The following is a 17,828-nucleotide window of genomic DNA, read 5'->3' as shown; positions in this document are numbered from 1 at the left end:
TTTAGGTGCCAAAGCCCAAAGCAGTTCTCTTCTTCTTTGCCTGCCCTCCCCGTCTCTTTCTTCCACATAGCCCAGCAATATTATAAACAGCTTTTTCTTTATATTCTCACGAGATTTGAAATCACTCAACATTCTAAATCTTCTGAAATAGACACATTTAAAACGCAGGCCTTGACAGCTGGCACTTGTGCCCCTGTGGTGAATTCTAATTAGCCCAGAAAAGCTGTCCCAACAGAAATGGCTGACCAGCTGACCCCTGAGCAGATTGCAGAATTCAAGGAGGCTTTCTTCATGTTTGACAAGGATGGTGATGGTACCATTACTGCCCAAGAGCTGGGGACGGTCATGAGATCCCTGGGGCAGACCCCTTCAGATCAAGAGCTACAGGACCTCATCAATTCAGCAGATGTAGATGGCAATGGCCTTATTGATTTTTCCGAATTTTTGACCATGATGGCTAAAAAAATGAAAGACGCTGATGTGGAAGAAGAAATCCATGAAGCATTTAAGGTGTTTGACAAAGATGGAGATGGGTCCATCAGTGCTGCCGAGTTGCATCTAGCCATGAAAAACCTAGGGGAGAAATTAACAGAGGATGAAATCTATGAAATGATCAATGAAGCAGACATTGATGGAGACGGGCAGATAAGCTTTGAAGAATTTTCTCTGATTTGCAAAAAGTGTGGCCTACTGGCAAAGGAGGCAGACTAGTTAGATGACAGTTAGTTAGAAACCAGACCAGTCCCCATCATTGAAATGGTTGCTGATGTTACCGGCCTCAGGCCTAGGGGAACCTGGGCCAGGTACAAGCCACTGTGGCTACAGGGTGTAGCCACCGCGATATGGTGGAAAAGCATAAAAAAAGCAGGCAGCAGTCAGGAGTCTTGGATCATACTTCTCTGTTCTACTTTATTCTCATTAACCCAAAAATATATAAATGCTTCAATCTCTGCATAGATCAACATGATGATCAGTTAAACAATGGGGCATGCCAATTTCCTCTGCAGAACAATTGTATAAAAACATTTACTTTGGTTCAACAATAGTATTGTTGTCAGCTATCAAGAAGTACCGGATTAGAAACCAATGTCACCAGAACTTGTTAATTTTAAAAAGAAGCAGGCAGTTCTGTATCACCGTATCGTGTGTGGATGAGATACGAATCAAAGTATTCTGATTATTCAAAGCGGGCGATTCTTTTGCAAAACAGATAAATATGTATGTCCTACAGATAGCCATCGACAATAACCTATAGCAGAATTTTCCAGGAATGTTGCCTTTACTTTAAAACACTAGTTTATAGCCCATTAAACTAAGCAACAAACAGAAATGTCATCTATATATATATAACCACCCATACAATCAGATTGTGACACAGACTACGAATGCCGTGAATGTAATTACCCCGATCTACATGCTGTCAAATAAACGAACCACACGCCGTGGCGCAACGTTAGGGGCATCGCCTCTGGCGCTGACGTCCGAGGTTCGATTCCCGAGAGGGAGTGCAGTGGAGTGTGTACACCTAATGAGCCCATAATGAGGTCTTGTATGGATGTCATCACCCAGTTGACACTCGGAACGACCACCAGAGGGCGAACTGGAGATGTCTGCCAGCATTCTTTATGTGTGAGCGGCACCGCGTCCCTGTTGCTTTTGAAATTAAATACAGTTGGTCATTTCCGAGCGTCAACTGGATGATAACATACACGCAAGACCGCAAGACAAGCACATTAGTGAGTCTTCATTGTTTGTTAATTTATTTTTATTTTTAAACTTGTGTTTTTTTTTTAATTATATTTTTCTCAAACAATAAAAAAAACAAACTTTATTTTCTTCCCGGGCAATGCCAGGTATTTCAGCTATGTTAGCTGGTTTTCTTTAAAACACTGAATTCTAGCTTATTACACTCTCCCCTACTTTTTTTTTAGATGTCTCCTGACATCTTGCTCCAAAGGCTTGGCCTTTGATTCAGTGCCTAGTGTGTTTCAACCAATGGTCTTAGGTAATAATAAAATCCTGGGGAATGCTGGGTAACACTATTGTGTGGCTTGGTAACAGATACATAGGATTCTGTATAACTGCATTGACACCAGGATTCCAAGGCTGGTATATTGGCTTCCTCCAGTCAGTGGTATGTGAATACCTCTCTGGTTCTGACAGTGCGAGCCGATCTTCTTAAAGTGTCCCCTTCTCTGTCAGTCTGTTGTTCTGTTGCTAGGTCTCCTTGACCTTTTTTGGGTTCCACTGGGTTCTGCAACAGTGGTCTCCATTGCCAGTCCTAGTTTTCACTGATGTTCCTTGCAGAGGATTTCTGTCAGGTTGTCGTGGTTCAGGGTAGAACTCTCAGGCCTTGGTTCTGAGCCTGGAGCGTGACTCAGGTTCTGTGACCTCAGATCTGGCATGTGCAGGACAGCGTGGCAAGCAGCGGGTGGCAAATGAGGATTCAGCTCCCTCATCGGAGTGATCAGACAAGAAGTCTAATGTCTCGATATTTGTTCTTGCTGGTCTCTGCATTTTCCTTTTCATTGTGTTTGATTTAGTGTCTCATTCAATAGGCAAGTAGTTGACAGGTAGCAGGAGGTTGCGGTGTAGTATCTGGGATGTTCTGCAGCCACCTTCTGGCTGTACCTTGTACACTGGGCTGTCTTTAATTCTCTCCACAATACGACATACCTCTTTTTCCCAGTAGTCACGGAGTTTCAGACCATACCCCTCTGTTCTACTTTATTCTCATTTACCCAAAAATATATAAATGCTTCAATCTCTGCATAGATCAGCACGATGATCAGTTAAACAATGGTGCATGCCAGTTTCCTCTGCAGAACGACAGAACACAAACATTGACTTTGGTTCAACAATAGTACTGCTGTCAGCTATCAAGAAGTACCTGATTAGAAACCAATGTCACCAGAACTTGTTAATTTTAAAAAGGAAGCAGGCAGTTCTGTATCACCACATTGTGTATGGATGAGGTACTAATCAATGCAGTCTGATTATTCGAAGCAGGCGACTCTTTTTCTAAACAGGTGCAATATTTATGTCCTGTAGATAGCCATCGACAATAATCTATAGCAGAATTTTCCAGGAATTTTGCCTTTACTTTAAAACACTGGTTTATAGCCCATTACACTGGCGTGTCTTTTCAGAGGTCAGGTATTGATCAGTCGTTTCAAAGTCCTCATTTTAGCCACTGTGGCCTGGTAATTAATGTATTAAGACTGCACAGTAGAAGGAGAAGATGCACCCAGTGTCAGCCTGAACGAATCACTTCTCTGGAAAGGATCCACCCTTAGAATTATGATAATTATTACATACATTTTTAATTTCAAAGGCACTTTGGATACATATATCAGTATTTATTCTCATAAAGCACTCAAATGAGCAGACAAATATCCATCCATCCATTTTCCAACCCGCTGAATCCAAACACAGGGTCACAGGGGTCTGCTGGAGCCAATCCCAGGGCACAAGGCAGGAACCAATCCCGGGCAGGGTGCCAACCCACCGCAGGACACACACACAAACACACCCACACACCAAGCACACACTAGGGCCAATTTAGAATCGCCAATCCACTTAACCTGCATATCTTTGGACTGTGGGAGGAAACCGGGGCGCCCGGAGGAAACCCACGCAGACACTGGGAGAACATGCAAACTCCACGCAGGGAGGACCCGGGCGAACCCAGGTCCCCAGGTCTCCCAACTGCGAGGCAGCAGCGCTACCCACTGCGCCACCCAGAGCAGACAAATAATGCATTTTATGTATATAGCGCCTTTCCCAAATTTATTGAGAACTGCTTACAGAGCATTCTTGAAAGCTGAGTAAGGAAAACCCTTTACTTTAAATCATCTTGATGAGGAGTGTTCATCAACAGATCACTCGTTAATAACTACAAGATCTGGCCAGAGTGCATTTAATCATTTTCTGTTTTCTAGTATTAAAGTTGAATGGAACCAGTATAATATCATTCCTTACTTTGCAGTGATGTCCCATCTACTGGTGATTTGATCTTTGTACCTAATTCTGCTCAGAAAGACTGTGGGCCACTGGGACACAGAGTTGGATTAAGCAGGTGTGATATTAGATGGTTTTATTTAGGGTACAAAGGTATATTTCCCTTCACATTACAAAAGTGGAAAGGAAGAGATAACTAATTACCAAGGAGTACCATATATACTCGCGTATAAGTCGGGTCTTAAAACCTGAAAAATCGATCATAAAATCAGACCCCGACTTATACACCCGTTCAAAAATGTGACACTTACATTTTTCTTTTTCTTTACATCTTCTTGCCTCCTCCAATCTCGCACAGTTTCTCAGACACATCGAATTTTGTTGCAGCAGCGCAATAACCAATTTCCTTCACCGCTTCAACGACGTTTCATTTAAACCCAGCTTCATATTTTTTTCTGATCAAATGCTCCATTGTAGATAAGGAATGCTCTTACGATAAAGGTGTATGAAGGTGTGAGATACAGAAAAACACAAATCAGTGCAAACGTCGCTTCAGAATAGTTTGGGTATTACTGTGTGGTCATGTAGGCACAATACATAGAAAACAAAGGTAGTGTGCTCCGTGGTTCCTCTCTTAGGTGGGCGTTAGCACATCATAATCTCTTGGACCAATAGTGTGAGTTTTCCGCATTCGACTTATACGACCGACATTATAAAATACTGGAAATTATACGGTAAAATCAAGCCCTGACTTATACTTGGGAGAACTTAAACGCGAGTATATACAGTAGTTGATGTTTAAAATGAGCCCTTCTGATGGTCCAAAGGTTTGCACTGCTGCTCAATAGCTCAAAAGCCCAGGGTTTGGATCCCAGATCAGTTGTTGTTTTCCCTTTCTCCCTTTAGGACCCACTAGGTACTGAATTTTTAGGTTTTTTTTTTCCTCTCATCCCAAAAACAAACAAGTTATCTGTTGAATTTAAATTAGTAAAGGACATGAACACAGTCTACAGAAAACCTATATTCCTAGTGCAGGAAGAAAGGCACCATGTGACGGTGGTAAATGCCGTAAATGTATTTGGTAACTCAGAAGGGAAATAGGCAAGCGATAGTAGAGATATGAACTGGGAAGAAATCTGAATATTTAGAATGCTAAGGATTGTGCCCATCTGTCATGCAAGTACTTACGAACCACTAGGGCTAGAACCCTGATCTTAACTGAAAGCTTGTGACATGATACATGCTGGTGAAGCAAAAAAAAAAAAACTGGGGTCGTGGCAATCTCCACAAATTTAAAATGATTGACATATGGCAGAAAGGAGAAGAACAAGGGTGACATCTGCTTACCATCAAGCACTTTGTTAACGTCATTCATAGCAAGAAAAACAAAAGCAGCAGCGCCATCTACTGAGCATCAAGTACAGGAAACAGAATGCACATGCAACAGAGACAAGTGCCTATGCAAACTGATCTGTGAGCAGCCACCTAATACTATGGCTCATCGCCATGCCACGCATACTCCATGATACAGAATGCAACATCCTTAATTTGAGCATTTTTTTGTTTACAGCTAGCCCACATGATACTTTAACAACTTTTAAATTTTTATTTTAATGAGTAAAACTTCAAACATAAATTGGAAAAAAAATATAGAAAAAGAAAACCACTACTGAAAAGTCACCAGAGCCTTACTGGTATAGTGCAATTATTACCATATTCTTTAACTGAAGCAATTGCAGGTTAAGTGATTTCCCAAGGGTAGCAGATTGTCATTGGTAATTGAATCAGAAGCTTGTCCATTATCTTAAACACACTGCACCAAAAGAATACAAATGTATTTCAGATTTTCTTACCCTAAAAAATGGTATTTAGAATTTTGTTGAGGCAAAAATCAATGTTGACATCTGCTTACTGTCAAGCAAATTGTTAAGGTCACTCATAGCAAGAAGAACAAGAGCAGCAGCGCCATCTACTGAGCATCAAGTACAGGAAACAGAATGCACATGCAATAGAGACAATGCCCATGCAAACTGATGCAGCTACCTAATACTTGGCTCATTGCCGTACCACGCATACTCCATTATACAGAAAAATTATGCCAACAAACAAGGAGATCATCAAATACTCCCATCGTCCACCCACTTATGAAAACATTGCTTTTACATCCTAACATTAATGTTTGGTCGAAGAGCATTACTTTCAGAAAATGAATCTACAATGTGCTCACTGTGGGGTGGGATTTTTTCATACTGAAAAACAAAACAATGTGTGGCCAAAATGCAAATGCTTAGCTTGCTCTATATGAAACACATTTATTTGAGGACTGGAGGTCCATGTGTTGTCTAGTATGTGTTTTACCAGAACACCAGAAGGGAGACAACCTAGCAGATGCCAGAGATAAACTGACTGACTGACAGGGAGGAGCACACAGGACCAACCAGGAGAGATGGAACTATGTTCCCCTTTCAGAGTTAAGGACTTTAGGAGCTCACTGGTTTTCCCCCATCTTTCCACTGGCAGCATGCATTGCCCAGTACAAGTAGTGGGAAGGGTGTGGCTCTTCAGAGTATAGCTGGTGACACACTACAAGGCTTTGAGTCAGACAGCACGTCACACTTAACAATTGCAGCTACTTGATCTCATTGTCTTGAGGATCTCATATTGCAATACTTGCAAACAGAGAGGATAATGGATTACTCTAAGCCCTCACAACTTTTCTGCACAGTTTCAAATTTCTAAAGCGTCGTGATGTGCTGCCTGACAGTGCTGGAGGTTGTATGAAAGTTTTCCAGGTATGGTGAGTTCAGTCACAGGTTTGGTCCATCTTCTTCCTGTTTTCATTCTGTTGTTGTATGATAAAAATAAAGCATCAGATAGACATGCCTTCTTGTGTTTGCACAGACCAAAACACTTGTTTTCCATCTTTGTTTGTAGCTGTATTGTATACATTGTACTTTCCACTGACTGGTTGCCAGTGTCATAAATAAAGGGGTTTGGATGTGCAGAATCCATTTTTGTACGTTTTGCAGTTTTATATTTGTTTGAAATGTAATAATTTTTATACAAAATAAATATCAATATATTAATATAAAATAATATATATTATAAAATTAAGTGAACACTTAATCATCACATTCTAACACCAAGTCAGTTAAGCCTCAGGGATCTCAATCTGTCCAGTTAGGCAGCATAAGCGATTGTGAGTCAACTTCACCTGCTTTGGTGCAAATGAAAGTGACAACAGGTGCACCAGAGAGGTAACAGCAAGACACCCCCAAAAATTGAATTACTCTCTCCTTATCTTTCCTGACTGATTCTTCTCTAGTTTGGCATTTTGCTAGTTGCTCAGGTAGTCCAACTCCTCCAGGATGGCACATCCATATAGTATGTGACGTCACAAGAAGCATTGCTGTGTCTCCCAGCACGGTCTCAAGAGCATGAAGGAGATAACAGAAGATAGTGTGTTACACAAGAAGAGCTGGACAGGGCGATAGAAGGGCATCAACCCTGCAGCAGGATTAGTATCTGCTCCTTTGTGCAAGGAGGAACAGGAGGAGGAGCACTGCCAGAGCCCTACAAAATGACCCCTGGCTGGCTACTGGTGTGCATGTTTCTGATCAGACTTTCAGAAACAAACACCATGAGGGTGGCATGATGGCCTGGCATCCTCTAGCGAGACCTGTGCTCACAGCCCATCGCAGTGCAGCTTGATTGGCATTTGCCAGGGAATACCACAATTGGCAGCTCTGGCATTTGCAGCCCATTCTCTTCACAGATAAGAGCAGGCTCACATTGAGACATGAAAGAGTCTGGAGATGCAATGGTGAACGTTATGCAGCCTGCAACATCATCCAGCCCGACCGGTTTAGTGGTGGGTCAGTGATGGTCTGGGGAGGTACTGTATATCCTTGAACGGTTGCACACAACTCCACGTGCTAGGCAATGGTACCCTGCCTGCTGTTAGGTCCCGGGATGAAATCCTCAGTCCTTACATTGGTAAAGTGGGCCCTGGGTTCCTCCTGGTGCACTCGTGTGGCCAGAGTGTGTAGGCAGTTCATGGATGACAAAGGCATTGATGCCACTGAATGGACCGTGTGTTCCCCAGACCTGAATCCAACTATGAACCTCTGGGACATTACATATCGGTGCATCTGACGCCACCAAGTAGTGCCACAGACTGTCCAGGAACTCACTGATGCCCTAATCCAGGTCTGGAAGGAGAGCCCCCAGGACACCATCTGCCGTCTCATCAGGAGCATGCCCAGACTTTGTCAGGAGCAAGGTTATTATAGTTTTGCCTTTTTATATTAGTTTTTATTTCTATATTTTTTCAGACCTTACTTGGAAATTCAGTTTAGTTTTAGTTTTCCTTCATCGTGTATTTTTAATTTTAATTTAGTTTTTATTTTGCGAAGCCATTTCTATTTTATTTTTATATCTATTAGTTTCAGTTTTAGTAATTATGGCATGGAGCTCCTACAGTGTTTAGTTTTGTGTCGCAGTCAGACAGAACTGTACACTTAGTGGATTTGGATAGGAGTTTAATGTTAGTGGAAGCATACTACACTACACTACACTACTCGGTCTGCTATCTGGTTTTGTTTTAGTCTGATAAAAACAAGCAGAATCAAAAGCAGATACTGAATATGAACAATTTTACAAATTTTAAAATATATTCTATGTCATTTTGTGCTGAACAAATCTGTGCTGACTGTTGGCATTCTTGTTTTCTTTTCCTTTAATTGCCCAGAGTGGACCAAGTTGTAATGAAAATTAGGTGAATTTTAAGGGTTAAGGGTTTTTTACTCAAAATGTCTACAGCACACAACATATTCTGCTCAACACAATGTGCTTATAATGAATGCCTTCAATATTACATTAAAAAATCTCCCATACTAGGCTTTGTTGTTTTCTACTACCCATATTGATCTCTTATTCCATCTCGGGCACATACAATTTATAGACAAAATTTTGCCACCTGCAGGCCTGAAAAGATATCAAAAATCAAAAAACAGAATCTACTGAGTTCTGACTGGTGTGATCATGAAAATCATGGGGGCTTAGGAAGAACAGGGCTCTTAGGCTTGAATCAGTGTGAGGACCCCACCTAGCTGTATTGAGGGAAACAAAAAAAAAACAAGCATGTAGTGTGAAGGTGAGGGGCAGTGAGACTTGAACAGCCCACCATAAGAACAGTAAACCCTTAATGAGCAGAGTAAGAGCAGGTAATAGGAGTATGGACAGCCACAAAATGACAAGAGACAACATTTGAGATTAGGAACAATATAAACATTACCTATTCCTGTTTATCCAGAGCAGGATCGAAGAAAACCTTGAGCCTACCCCAGCAGGTTTTTATGCAAAATCCCTGGTATGCAATATGTATGATATGGCTGTTGTTAAGAACAAAAAGAATATGATATTTCAACTATCCATTTTGAGAGAGAGAGAGAGAGAGAGAAACATTGAAAGAATGGGGCCAAATATTTTAAAGTATAATTCTGCTACAGGATTATTTTCACAATATCAAGTATTTTGAGCTGTGAATATGAACTAAAAAGATAAATTAATAAATACCGTATAGAATAAATACAAAAACACATTATTATGTTTAGTTTTTCATCACTTGGCAGACTCTCTTCGCCTACCTACTTGTAGTTCAGTAGAGACATTGTCAACTCAGCAGTTTTACAAAGTTTGCTGTTAAACAACATTTTAAAGCAAAAGTGATTGGTTTGTAACAATATGCTGATCTTGTATGATGACCTTGTCAGTCTCTCGATCAGTGCCGTTTTATTTTCAAAAATCAGGAGTGGTCGCCCATAGACTTTCTTGTGTACTCAGATATGGGGATGGATATTTGAGGAGTAAACTACCTGACAATGACTATATTTTTATATTATGTACATTAAAGAACCATCAACAACAAATCAAATCAAATTAATAATATATTGAACACTTATTATAAAGGTAAAGTTGAATAAATCGGACTCTGCAGCTGCATGAATAAAAACAAAAAAATCAAGTATGTGTTCAGGTAAAGTACCACTTCCGGTTGATGGATTTGGCCCAAAAGTTAATATAGATGTACAATTATGGTGTAACAATCACAGGCCAAATTTCATCCATCTATCCCATTGCGTTTTTGAGTTATCGTGTTTATACACACACAGACATAATTCCGAAAAATTGTATTCTCAGACTTGGGGAGGTCTAAAATGACAAGATTCAGCAAAATCTCAAGGTCGGATTTTTTCATGATTACTATACTTTCTCTATACTTCATATACGAGAGAGTAAAACAATTTCTTCTGTGTGAATCTACATTTTGTAGCTAATACTTGTATGCAAAATTTGGTTGACCTAAGTGAAAGCGTACTCAAGTTATCATGTTTACATACAGACACATACACACAGACACAAACACAGACATAATTCCAAAAATGGCATTTTCGGACTCAGGATGGTCTAAAACTTTGAAATTCATCAGAGTCTTGAAATGGAATTGCTGGAAGATTCCAGTACTTTCCCCATACTTTGTATACGAGAAAGTCAGGGAGGTCTAAAACATCGAGATTCATCAAAATCTCAACATCGAATCATTCAACGATTACAATACTTTCCGTATACAACAAAGTAAAAATAATACTTTCAATTTTTAACAAATAACAAACCTGGGCTGTGTCATCTGTATTGGAAGGTCCTTCTTCATCTAGGTTAAATAAAAGGAAAGCCTCAAGAATGTCTTCTGTGTTAATGTATTGGGAAGCACTGCTTCCTCACAACTTCCAAGACTCTGTCTTCAAATCCCGGGCCCGGTTGCTTACCATTTTGAGTTCTGTGTTCTTTCCTTGACTATATGGATTTTCTTTCCACATCCCAAAGACGTGTATATATTTTAAATGGTGTAATTAGACAAAAAAGTAAAGCACCTTGAAGGCAAACCCCATATATTATAAGGTATGCAAAAGGCGTAAAAGAAAGCGCGTTGTACAGCACAATGTCAAGTTGTACTGAGCAATCACTTGAACTGTCCAAGATGGTGGCGTTTCCTTTTTTGGAAGGAAGAGCTGGGTCTATCTAGGTGGTTTGCCCCCAGAAGTGATGGCACTGGTGGAAATACACCAGTATTCCTTTTTCTAGAAGGGAAAGGAGAAAAGAGATCGTTATTGTACATCGCCCCCTCATGTCTCAGAAAGGAATTGAAATCACCAAAGCCCTTAAGCTGTTCCCTAAGCACGCGTGTGACAACTGCCACTGTTAACCTGCCTGGTGTCAGTCAATGTTGACATGTGCATCACATCATGGAATGGGCTGGTGTCTCTGCGGGCTTGGTTCCCACTTTACTTCCAGGCCTACTTTGATTTTCTTTGGTTACCCACAAAGTTGGTTAATTTGAAGCATGCTATATAAAATAAAATGGGATGATTGAGTAAAACAATACAGAAAGTCTTATCTCTGTCATTCATTAAGGCTGTATGTGCCACATGGGATGGATATATTTCAAGTACCTTCCCTGACCGGGATAAAAGGGAAGGAGGACAGTGAAGGACCGTCTCTGGCAGATCTTTATTCCCCCAGAACGCTAGATGGCAGCAGGGAGTGCCGGGAATTGTAGTCCAGTTGTGCAGCCCTGCTGGGGTCTGTGGGTGTGCTGGTATCTGGAAGGCTGCCAGTTCAAATCCCCGTTACTGGGATCCTACTCTGTTGGGCTCTTGAGCAAGGCCCTTAACCTGCAATTGCTCCAGGGGCACTGTACAAAGGCTGACCCTGTGCTCTGACCCCAAAAAATAAATTCCTAATACAATTAACTGTATAAGGCAAAAAACAAAGTGGATAGATGGCCATGTGTTGGTCTTTTAAGTCTTCGGAGTCAACATAGTGGAGAATTATGAGAAATCGTATATATTCCATTTGTGCCCATCATGTTGTCTTGACTAGGAGGCAAGAGCCTGGGCTCTTCTGATCTCATCGTGACTTTTCACTTAATTAACAGCACATTCTTAAACAGTAATTAAGGTTCCTTGAATGGGTCACACCAGCACAACATGTCCTGCAGCTGTCATTCAAAGAGTTATTGATACACGCACACACAAACACACACACACACACACACACACACACAACTAGAGCACAAAAACTATTCATGGGGTTGTAAATATGACCAGGGTTCAGAAACTGAATGAATAGATGTTCCCAAGCCTCACAAGAGCTAAAATGACTTGTTTAAACTGAGTCACATCCACTTTGAAAGAAGTATGAATGATGTTACCTATGGGGCACCACAGAGCACCAAACTCCAATCATGAACACACAAAACAGTCCCGGGTTCAAATAAAGGATGTTTATTATGTAAAACACCTTTGTACAGACAAATAAACAAGTTGTTTCCTCTTCTTTCTCCAGCTGTCACTCTCACTCTCATTTGAGTGTTGCATTCCTTTCTCCCAGCTCTGACTCACCTAGACATGGCAGCGCTGTCCCTTTAATTGAGGACCCAGGAGTACTTCCAGTGCCGGGGTTTTTGCCCATTGGAAGCACTTCCAGATCATACGGAAATCCCAAATAACAGGGAGTGTATCTCCCTGCAACACCCTCTTGTGGCACACCAGCAGGGCTGTGCAACCAGACTACAATTCCCAGCATTCTCTGTTGCCATCTAGGATCCTGAGGGAAATAAACACCCCCCCAGAGTCCTTTCCTGTCCGGTTTTATCCTGGTCAGGGAAGGTACTTCAAATATATCCGTCCATCCCATGTGGCACTTACAGCCTTTCATGATGTTCTGTATTGTTTTAGTCAATCAGCTCATTTTATTTTATGTAGCATGTTTCATATTAACCACCATCGCCGGGTGATTTCTTGAATTGAATCTGACAAATCCATCATCATTTCCCTCACATTTCTCCACCCTTTCTGTTCTATGTGGGAGGATCTACTTTTCTAAATCTCATTTCTCATGAGATATAATTACGGGTGGGTCCCTGCTGTCATAAGTGCAGATGCTACAACCCATCAGCCTGCATATGATTTCCTCTTCTGCGGCATCAGACACACGTACCAGCAGCTTCAGGGTGGAAACACGGTGCTAGCAGGCAGAAATGGCAGATGGGCCTCCCAAGCCAGTCCAGATTGTGTACTTGCATAAAGAAGACCACACGTTTGAGCTGGATACTGAGGCCCTGGAGAGGGTGCTGCTGCAGGATGGCATCCGAGACCTGGATGTGGCTGTAGTCTCTATAGCAGGGGCTCTGCGAAAGGGCAAGTCCTTCTTGCTTGATTTTATGTTACGCTACATGTCTCGAGATAAAGAAGCCGACCTGTGGCTTGGAAGTGAAGACGAACCCCTCACTGGATTCTCCTGGCGGGGAGGTTCTGAGCCTGACACCAATGGCATTCAGATCTGGAGTGAGGTCTTTGTTGTGAAAAAACCTGGTGGTAAAAAGGTAGCTGTGGTGCTGATGGACACTCAAGGGGCCTTTGATAGCCATTCAACTGTTAAAGACTATGCCACCATATTTGCTCTCAGCACCATGACCAGCTCCATTCAGATTTACAACCTTTCACAAAACATTCAAGAGAATGCCCTTCAGCAGCTACAACTGTTCACGGAGTATGGGCGCCTTGCCATGGATGAGTGCTACGTCAGACCGTTCCAGTCCCTTATGTTTCTAGTGCGAGACTGGAGCTGCCCGTATGAATACGACTACGGCTTAAGAGGTGGCATGCAATTCCTAGAAACACGGCTCAAAGTCAAGGAGCGACAGCACGAAGAAATCCAAAACGTGCGCAAGCATATACACTCCTGCTTCTCCACTGTCAGCTGTTTCCTTTTACCACATCCTGGCCTGAAGGTGGCCACCAGCCAGCATTTCCGTGGACAGCTTTGTGACATCACAGAGGAGTTTAAAAATCAGCTGAAGATCCTGGTGCCTTTGCTGCTGAAGCCAGAAAACCTGATCGAGAAAGAAATCAATGGTTCTAAAGTTACATGCCAAGGTTTGTTAGAATATTTTAAAGCCTACATCAAAATATACCAAGGCGAGGACTTGCCACACCCAAAATCCATGCTTCAGGCCACAGCAGAGGCCAACAATTTGGCTGCAGTGGCCTCTGCCAAAGATCTTTACTACAAATCCATGGTGCAGATGTGTGGAGGGGATCATCCCTACGTGTCACCTCAGATTCTACAAGAAGTGCACATCCAGTTTGTGCAGACGTCAATGGAGCACTTCCATTTCATTAAGAAGATGGGGGGCAGAGACTTCAGCCTGAGCTACCAGAACCAGCTTGAGCATCAGCTAGAAGAACTGTATGAGAACTTTCTGAAGCACAACCAAGGGAAGAACATCTTCAGCACCTTCACCACACCAGCGGTCCTCTTTGTCCTTGTCACGGTGCTCTATTTGCTGTCCAGTTTATCTGGTTTATTGGGGGTGTCACTGCTGGCTCAGTTATGTAACTTCTTCATTGGGATTGTTGTTATCGCCCTCTTCACATGGACCTACATCCTCTACATTGGAGAGTATCAGAATGTGGGAGCTCTCATTGACCACGGAGCCAACTTTTTATTAAAGCAGGCGACGTCTAGGATGAACGTCACAAAGACGATAAGACGTCAGCCCCAGTATGGCCCATCATACAGGAGGGATCCAGTTTAGCAGTTATTTGGGTGTTCTGAGACACTTCAGAAATAAGTATCTGTAAGGAAGGCAAGTAAAGGCTTGGCCTAAATCAGTGCTTCCCAAAATTGGTCCTGGGGACCCACTGTGGCTGCAAGTTTTTGTTCCAATCAGCTTCTGTTTTTAATTGGACTCCTGGGCTAATTAAGTGAACTGTTATTGCACAGATTCTGTGATTTGGGAAAAATATAGAAATTAGAAAACTAAGTTTGGTAAAAATATATATATTAAAATGTACTAAGCAGTTATATGGGAATAATGTATTTTTTTCTTTTTAACAATATTTTTCATCTTGATTTTCATTCTACTTTTCCAGGTGTTCTAATTGTTTAATTAATCCATTATTTACTAATTAGCAGGTCTGACGCTAAAGTAGTTGCAGCCTTTGATTATTCAGCGTTGTTTGCCTGGGGTTTTGCTCTGCTCATTTTTAATTGTCATTAATAAGATATAACGAAGTGGGAAAATTGCATAGAGAAAGGGCAAAATAAACTGCTCAAAAAATTAAAGGAACAGTTTGAAAACACATCAGATCTCAATGGAGAAAAAACATACTGTTGGCTATCTCAACTGCTATGGACTGGGTAATGTGTTAGGAACGAAAGGATGGCACATCGTTTGATGGAAATGAAAATGATCAACCTACAGAGGGCTGAATTCAAAGACACCCCGAAAATCAAAGGGAAAAAATGATGCAGCAGGCAGGCTCGTCAATACTGCTGAAATTTCATTGCAGCAACTCCAAATCGTACTCAGTAGTTTGTATGGCCCCCACGTGCTAATCAGACAATGGATGGTGTCCTGGGGGATCTCCTCCCAGATCTGGACCAGGGCATCACGGAGGTCCTGGACAGTCTGAGGTGCAACCTGGTGGTGTCAGATGGACTGAAACATAATGTCACACCCAGAGGTGTTCTATTGGATTGAGGTCAGGCAAATGAGCGTGGGGGCCAGTCAATGGTATCAATTCCTTCATCCTCCAGGAACTGCCTGCATACTCTCGCCACATGAGGCCGGGCATTATCGTGCACCAGGAGGAACCCGGGACCCACTGCACCAGCATAGGGTCTGACAATGGGTCCAAGGATTTCATCCCGATACCTAATGGCAGTCAAGGTGCCGTTGTCTAGCCTGTAGAGGTCTGTGCGTCCCTCCATGGATATGCCTCCCCAGACCATCACTGACCCACCACCAAACCGGTCATGCTGAATGATGTTACAGGCAGCATAACATTCTCCACGGCTTCTTCAGACCCTTTCACGTCTGTCACATGTGCTCAGGGTGAACCTGCTCTCATCTGTGATAAGCACAGATGAGGAGGGGAAAATGTCAGTGGCCTCCACCTGTTAAACCATTCCTGTTTTGGGGGTTGTCTTATTGTTTGGTGTACTCTAGTACACCAAAGCAGCTGAAACTGATTAACAGCCCCCTCTGCTACTTCACTGACCAGATCAATAGCCCACAAGTTTCATTGAGTTGATGCTATACTTGGATTAAAAAGTGTTCCTTTTATTTTTGTGAGCAGTTTATAATGTAATCAGCAAAAGTGAGTTAAGCATTTAAATCTATAGCAAAAGCAGAAACATTTCTAAATGTCTTATAAATGTAACAAATCATACTGCTGTGCTTTTCTGAATGCAGAATAAGAGAAAAAAACTAACAGCTAATTAAATAAGATCGGTGTTGTCAGGTGTTGTCACTGATTATGAAGCTGGTTGCAACAAAAACCTGCAGCCACAGGGGGTCCCCAGGACCAAGTTTGGGAAGCACTGGCCTAAATGAACATTCCCTCACCTCAGTGTGTACATACTGATGAACTATCAATGATATATTGGAGGTTCCTTCTGATTACATTGCTGAGAAGATCACTGATCCTCCATCCACTCTCATCCTGACCCCTATTTTTTGTTTCCATTTTACAATTTGATGACTGAAGCATCCAGAGCCCTTTGTTATCTCACCTATTAGTGATTTGCCAATTTGAAAGCAATATTGCATTTTGTGATCTGTGCCTTTCACCACTTTCTGTTCCTATTTTTGCTTGCTGTATAAATTAAACAGTATATCATCCTTAAACCCATCTAATCCAGTTGAGGGATATGGGGGCCAGAACTGGGTGCAGAGCAGGACAAAAGCACCCATCTGGGGTCCAATATGTTTTTAATTCTTCCATTCCTTCATCCTCATAGTCGAACTACTTATACCATTATAGAGTGAATTTCACAGTTCACTTTAGATTTAAAGTAAGATAACCAAATGTGGTCAGTCACCGATCATGCCAAGTGCTGGAGAGCCAGCTGGACCAGTTTGGGATTAAAACATCATTGCACATATTTTACTTGTGTTTATGCTTTCTATAGCCTCACGTGCTTCACAAAGATTTCTTTCTTTCAGATACGTTATGCTTGCCTTCAGTGGGTGTCTGATTTTATAACGTTTAGTGCTTTCTATCCTCTTAGTATAAAGGCTGTTGGCTCATTTTGTGTCTAATAAAAGTCACTGTTAAAATGCATCAGTGCTTGACTTTCCATTTTAATCTGAACATGCGTGTAATAGGATAGCACTCCTGGTGTGTCTCCACACAAATTACAATTCCAGGAACATTGAGTACGTATCAACAGAATGGTTTGTCTGAACCCTGAAATGCACACGGGATTGGAACGCTAATAGGGAGAACCCAAACTAGCAAACTCTGCTGCCTTCACAATCAGAATGGTTGCCAATGACAGGACTGGTGGCTTCTGATGTTCCTGCACCCTTGATCCTGCAGAGGCCATTAAAGCGGTAGGCTTCTCAAGGCTGCTTCTTGTATGTCACACCTATCCCAGGTCAGATATCTTTGCTGTCATGTGCCAGGATATTGGGCGTGTACAGTTCCTTGCAGCAGCATTCATGTCGCATTACAACCTGGAATTAAAATGGATTTTTGAAGGGTTACACAACATGCCTACCATTTTGAAGATGAAAAAATATATATATATATATATATATATTTTTTATTGTGGCACAGACAAGACAAAAAAAACAGAAATCCTGAGTGTGCATAAGTATCCCCCCCCAAGTCAGTTTCTACAGCCACCTTTTGCTGCATTTCAAGCTGCAAGTCTCTTGGCGAATAACACATGTAGCCCCTGGGATTTTTGCCCATTCCTCAAGGCAAAGCTGCTCCAACTCTTTCAAGTTAGAC

General features: G+C 41.8%; 2 protein-coding genes across 2 annotated transcripts in view; both read left to right on the top strand.

Annotated features, from left to right (window-relative positions):
• Nucleotides 1-237: 237 nt before the first annotated feature.
• The window catches only part of LOC114665624 (calcium-binding protein LPS1-alpha-like), a 116,706-nt gene continuing 99,115 nt past the window's right edge, over nucleotides 238-17,828 (top strand). The window contains exon 1 of the mRNA XM_028820234.1: nucleotides 238-661. Within this exon, the coding sequence (XP_028676067.1) occupies nucleotides 238-661 (424 nt within the window). The remainder of the gene's footprint in view (nucleotides 662-17,828) is intronic.
• LOC114665953 (atlastin-3-like) lies at nucleotides 13,036-15,036 on the top strand. Its single transcript, XM_051919630.1, has one exon. It carries the CDS (start codon nucleotides 13,061-13,063, stop codon nucleotides 14,618-14,620), a length of 1,560 nt encoding a protein of 519 aa, XP_051775590.1. The 5' UTR covers nucleotides 13,036-13,060; the 3' UTR covers nucleotides 14,621-15,036.

This window comes from Erpetoichthys calabaricus, chromosome 15 (genome assembly GCF_900747795.2).
Source record: "Erpetoichthys calabaricus chromosome 15, fErpCal1.3, whole genome shotgun sequence".
In the NCBI taxonomy this organism is placed as follows: domain Eukaryota; kingdom Metazoa; phylum Chordata; class Cladistia; order Polypteriformes; family Polypteridae; genus Erpetoichthys; species Erpetoichthys calabaricus.
This window is presented reverse-complemented; position numbering and strand designations above follow the sequence as displayed.

Bases quoted from the DNA above. Each gene is read 5' to 3' on its own strand.
- LOC114665953 (XM_051919630.1), top strand. From the start codon at position 13,061: ATGGCAGATGGGCCTCCCAAGCCAGTCCAGATTGTGTACTTGCATAAA.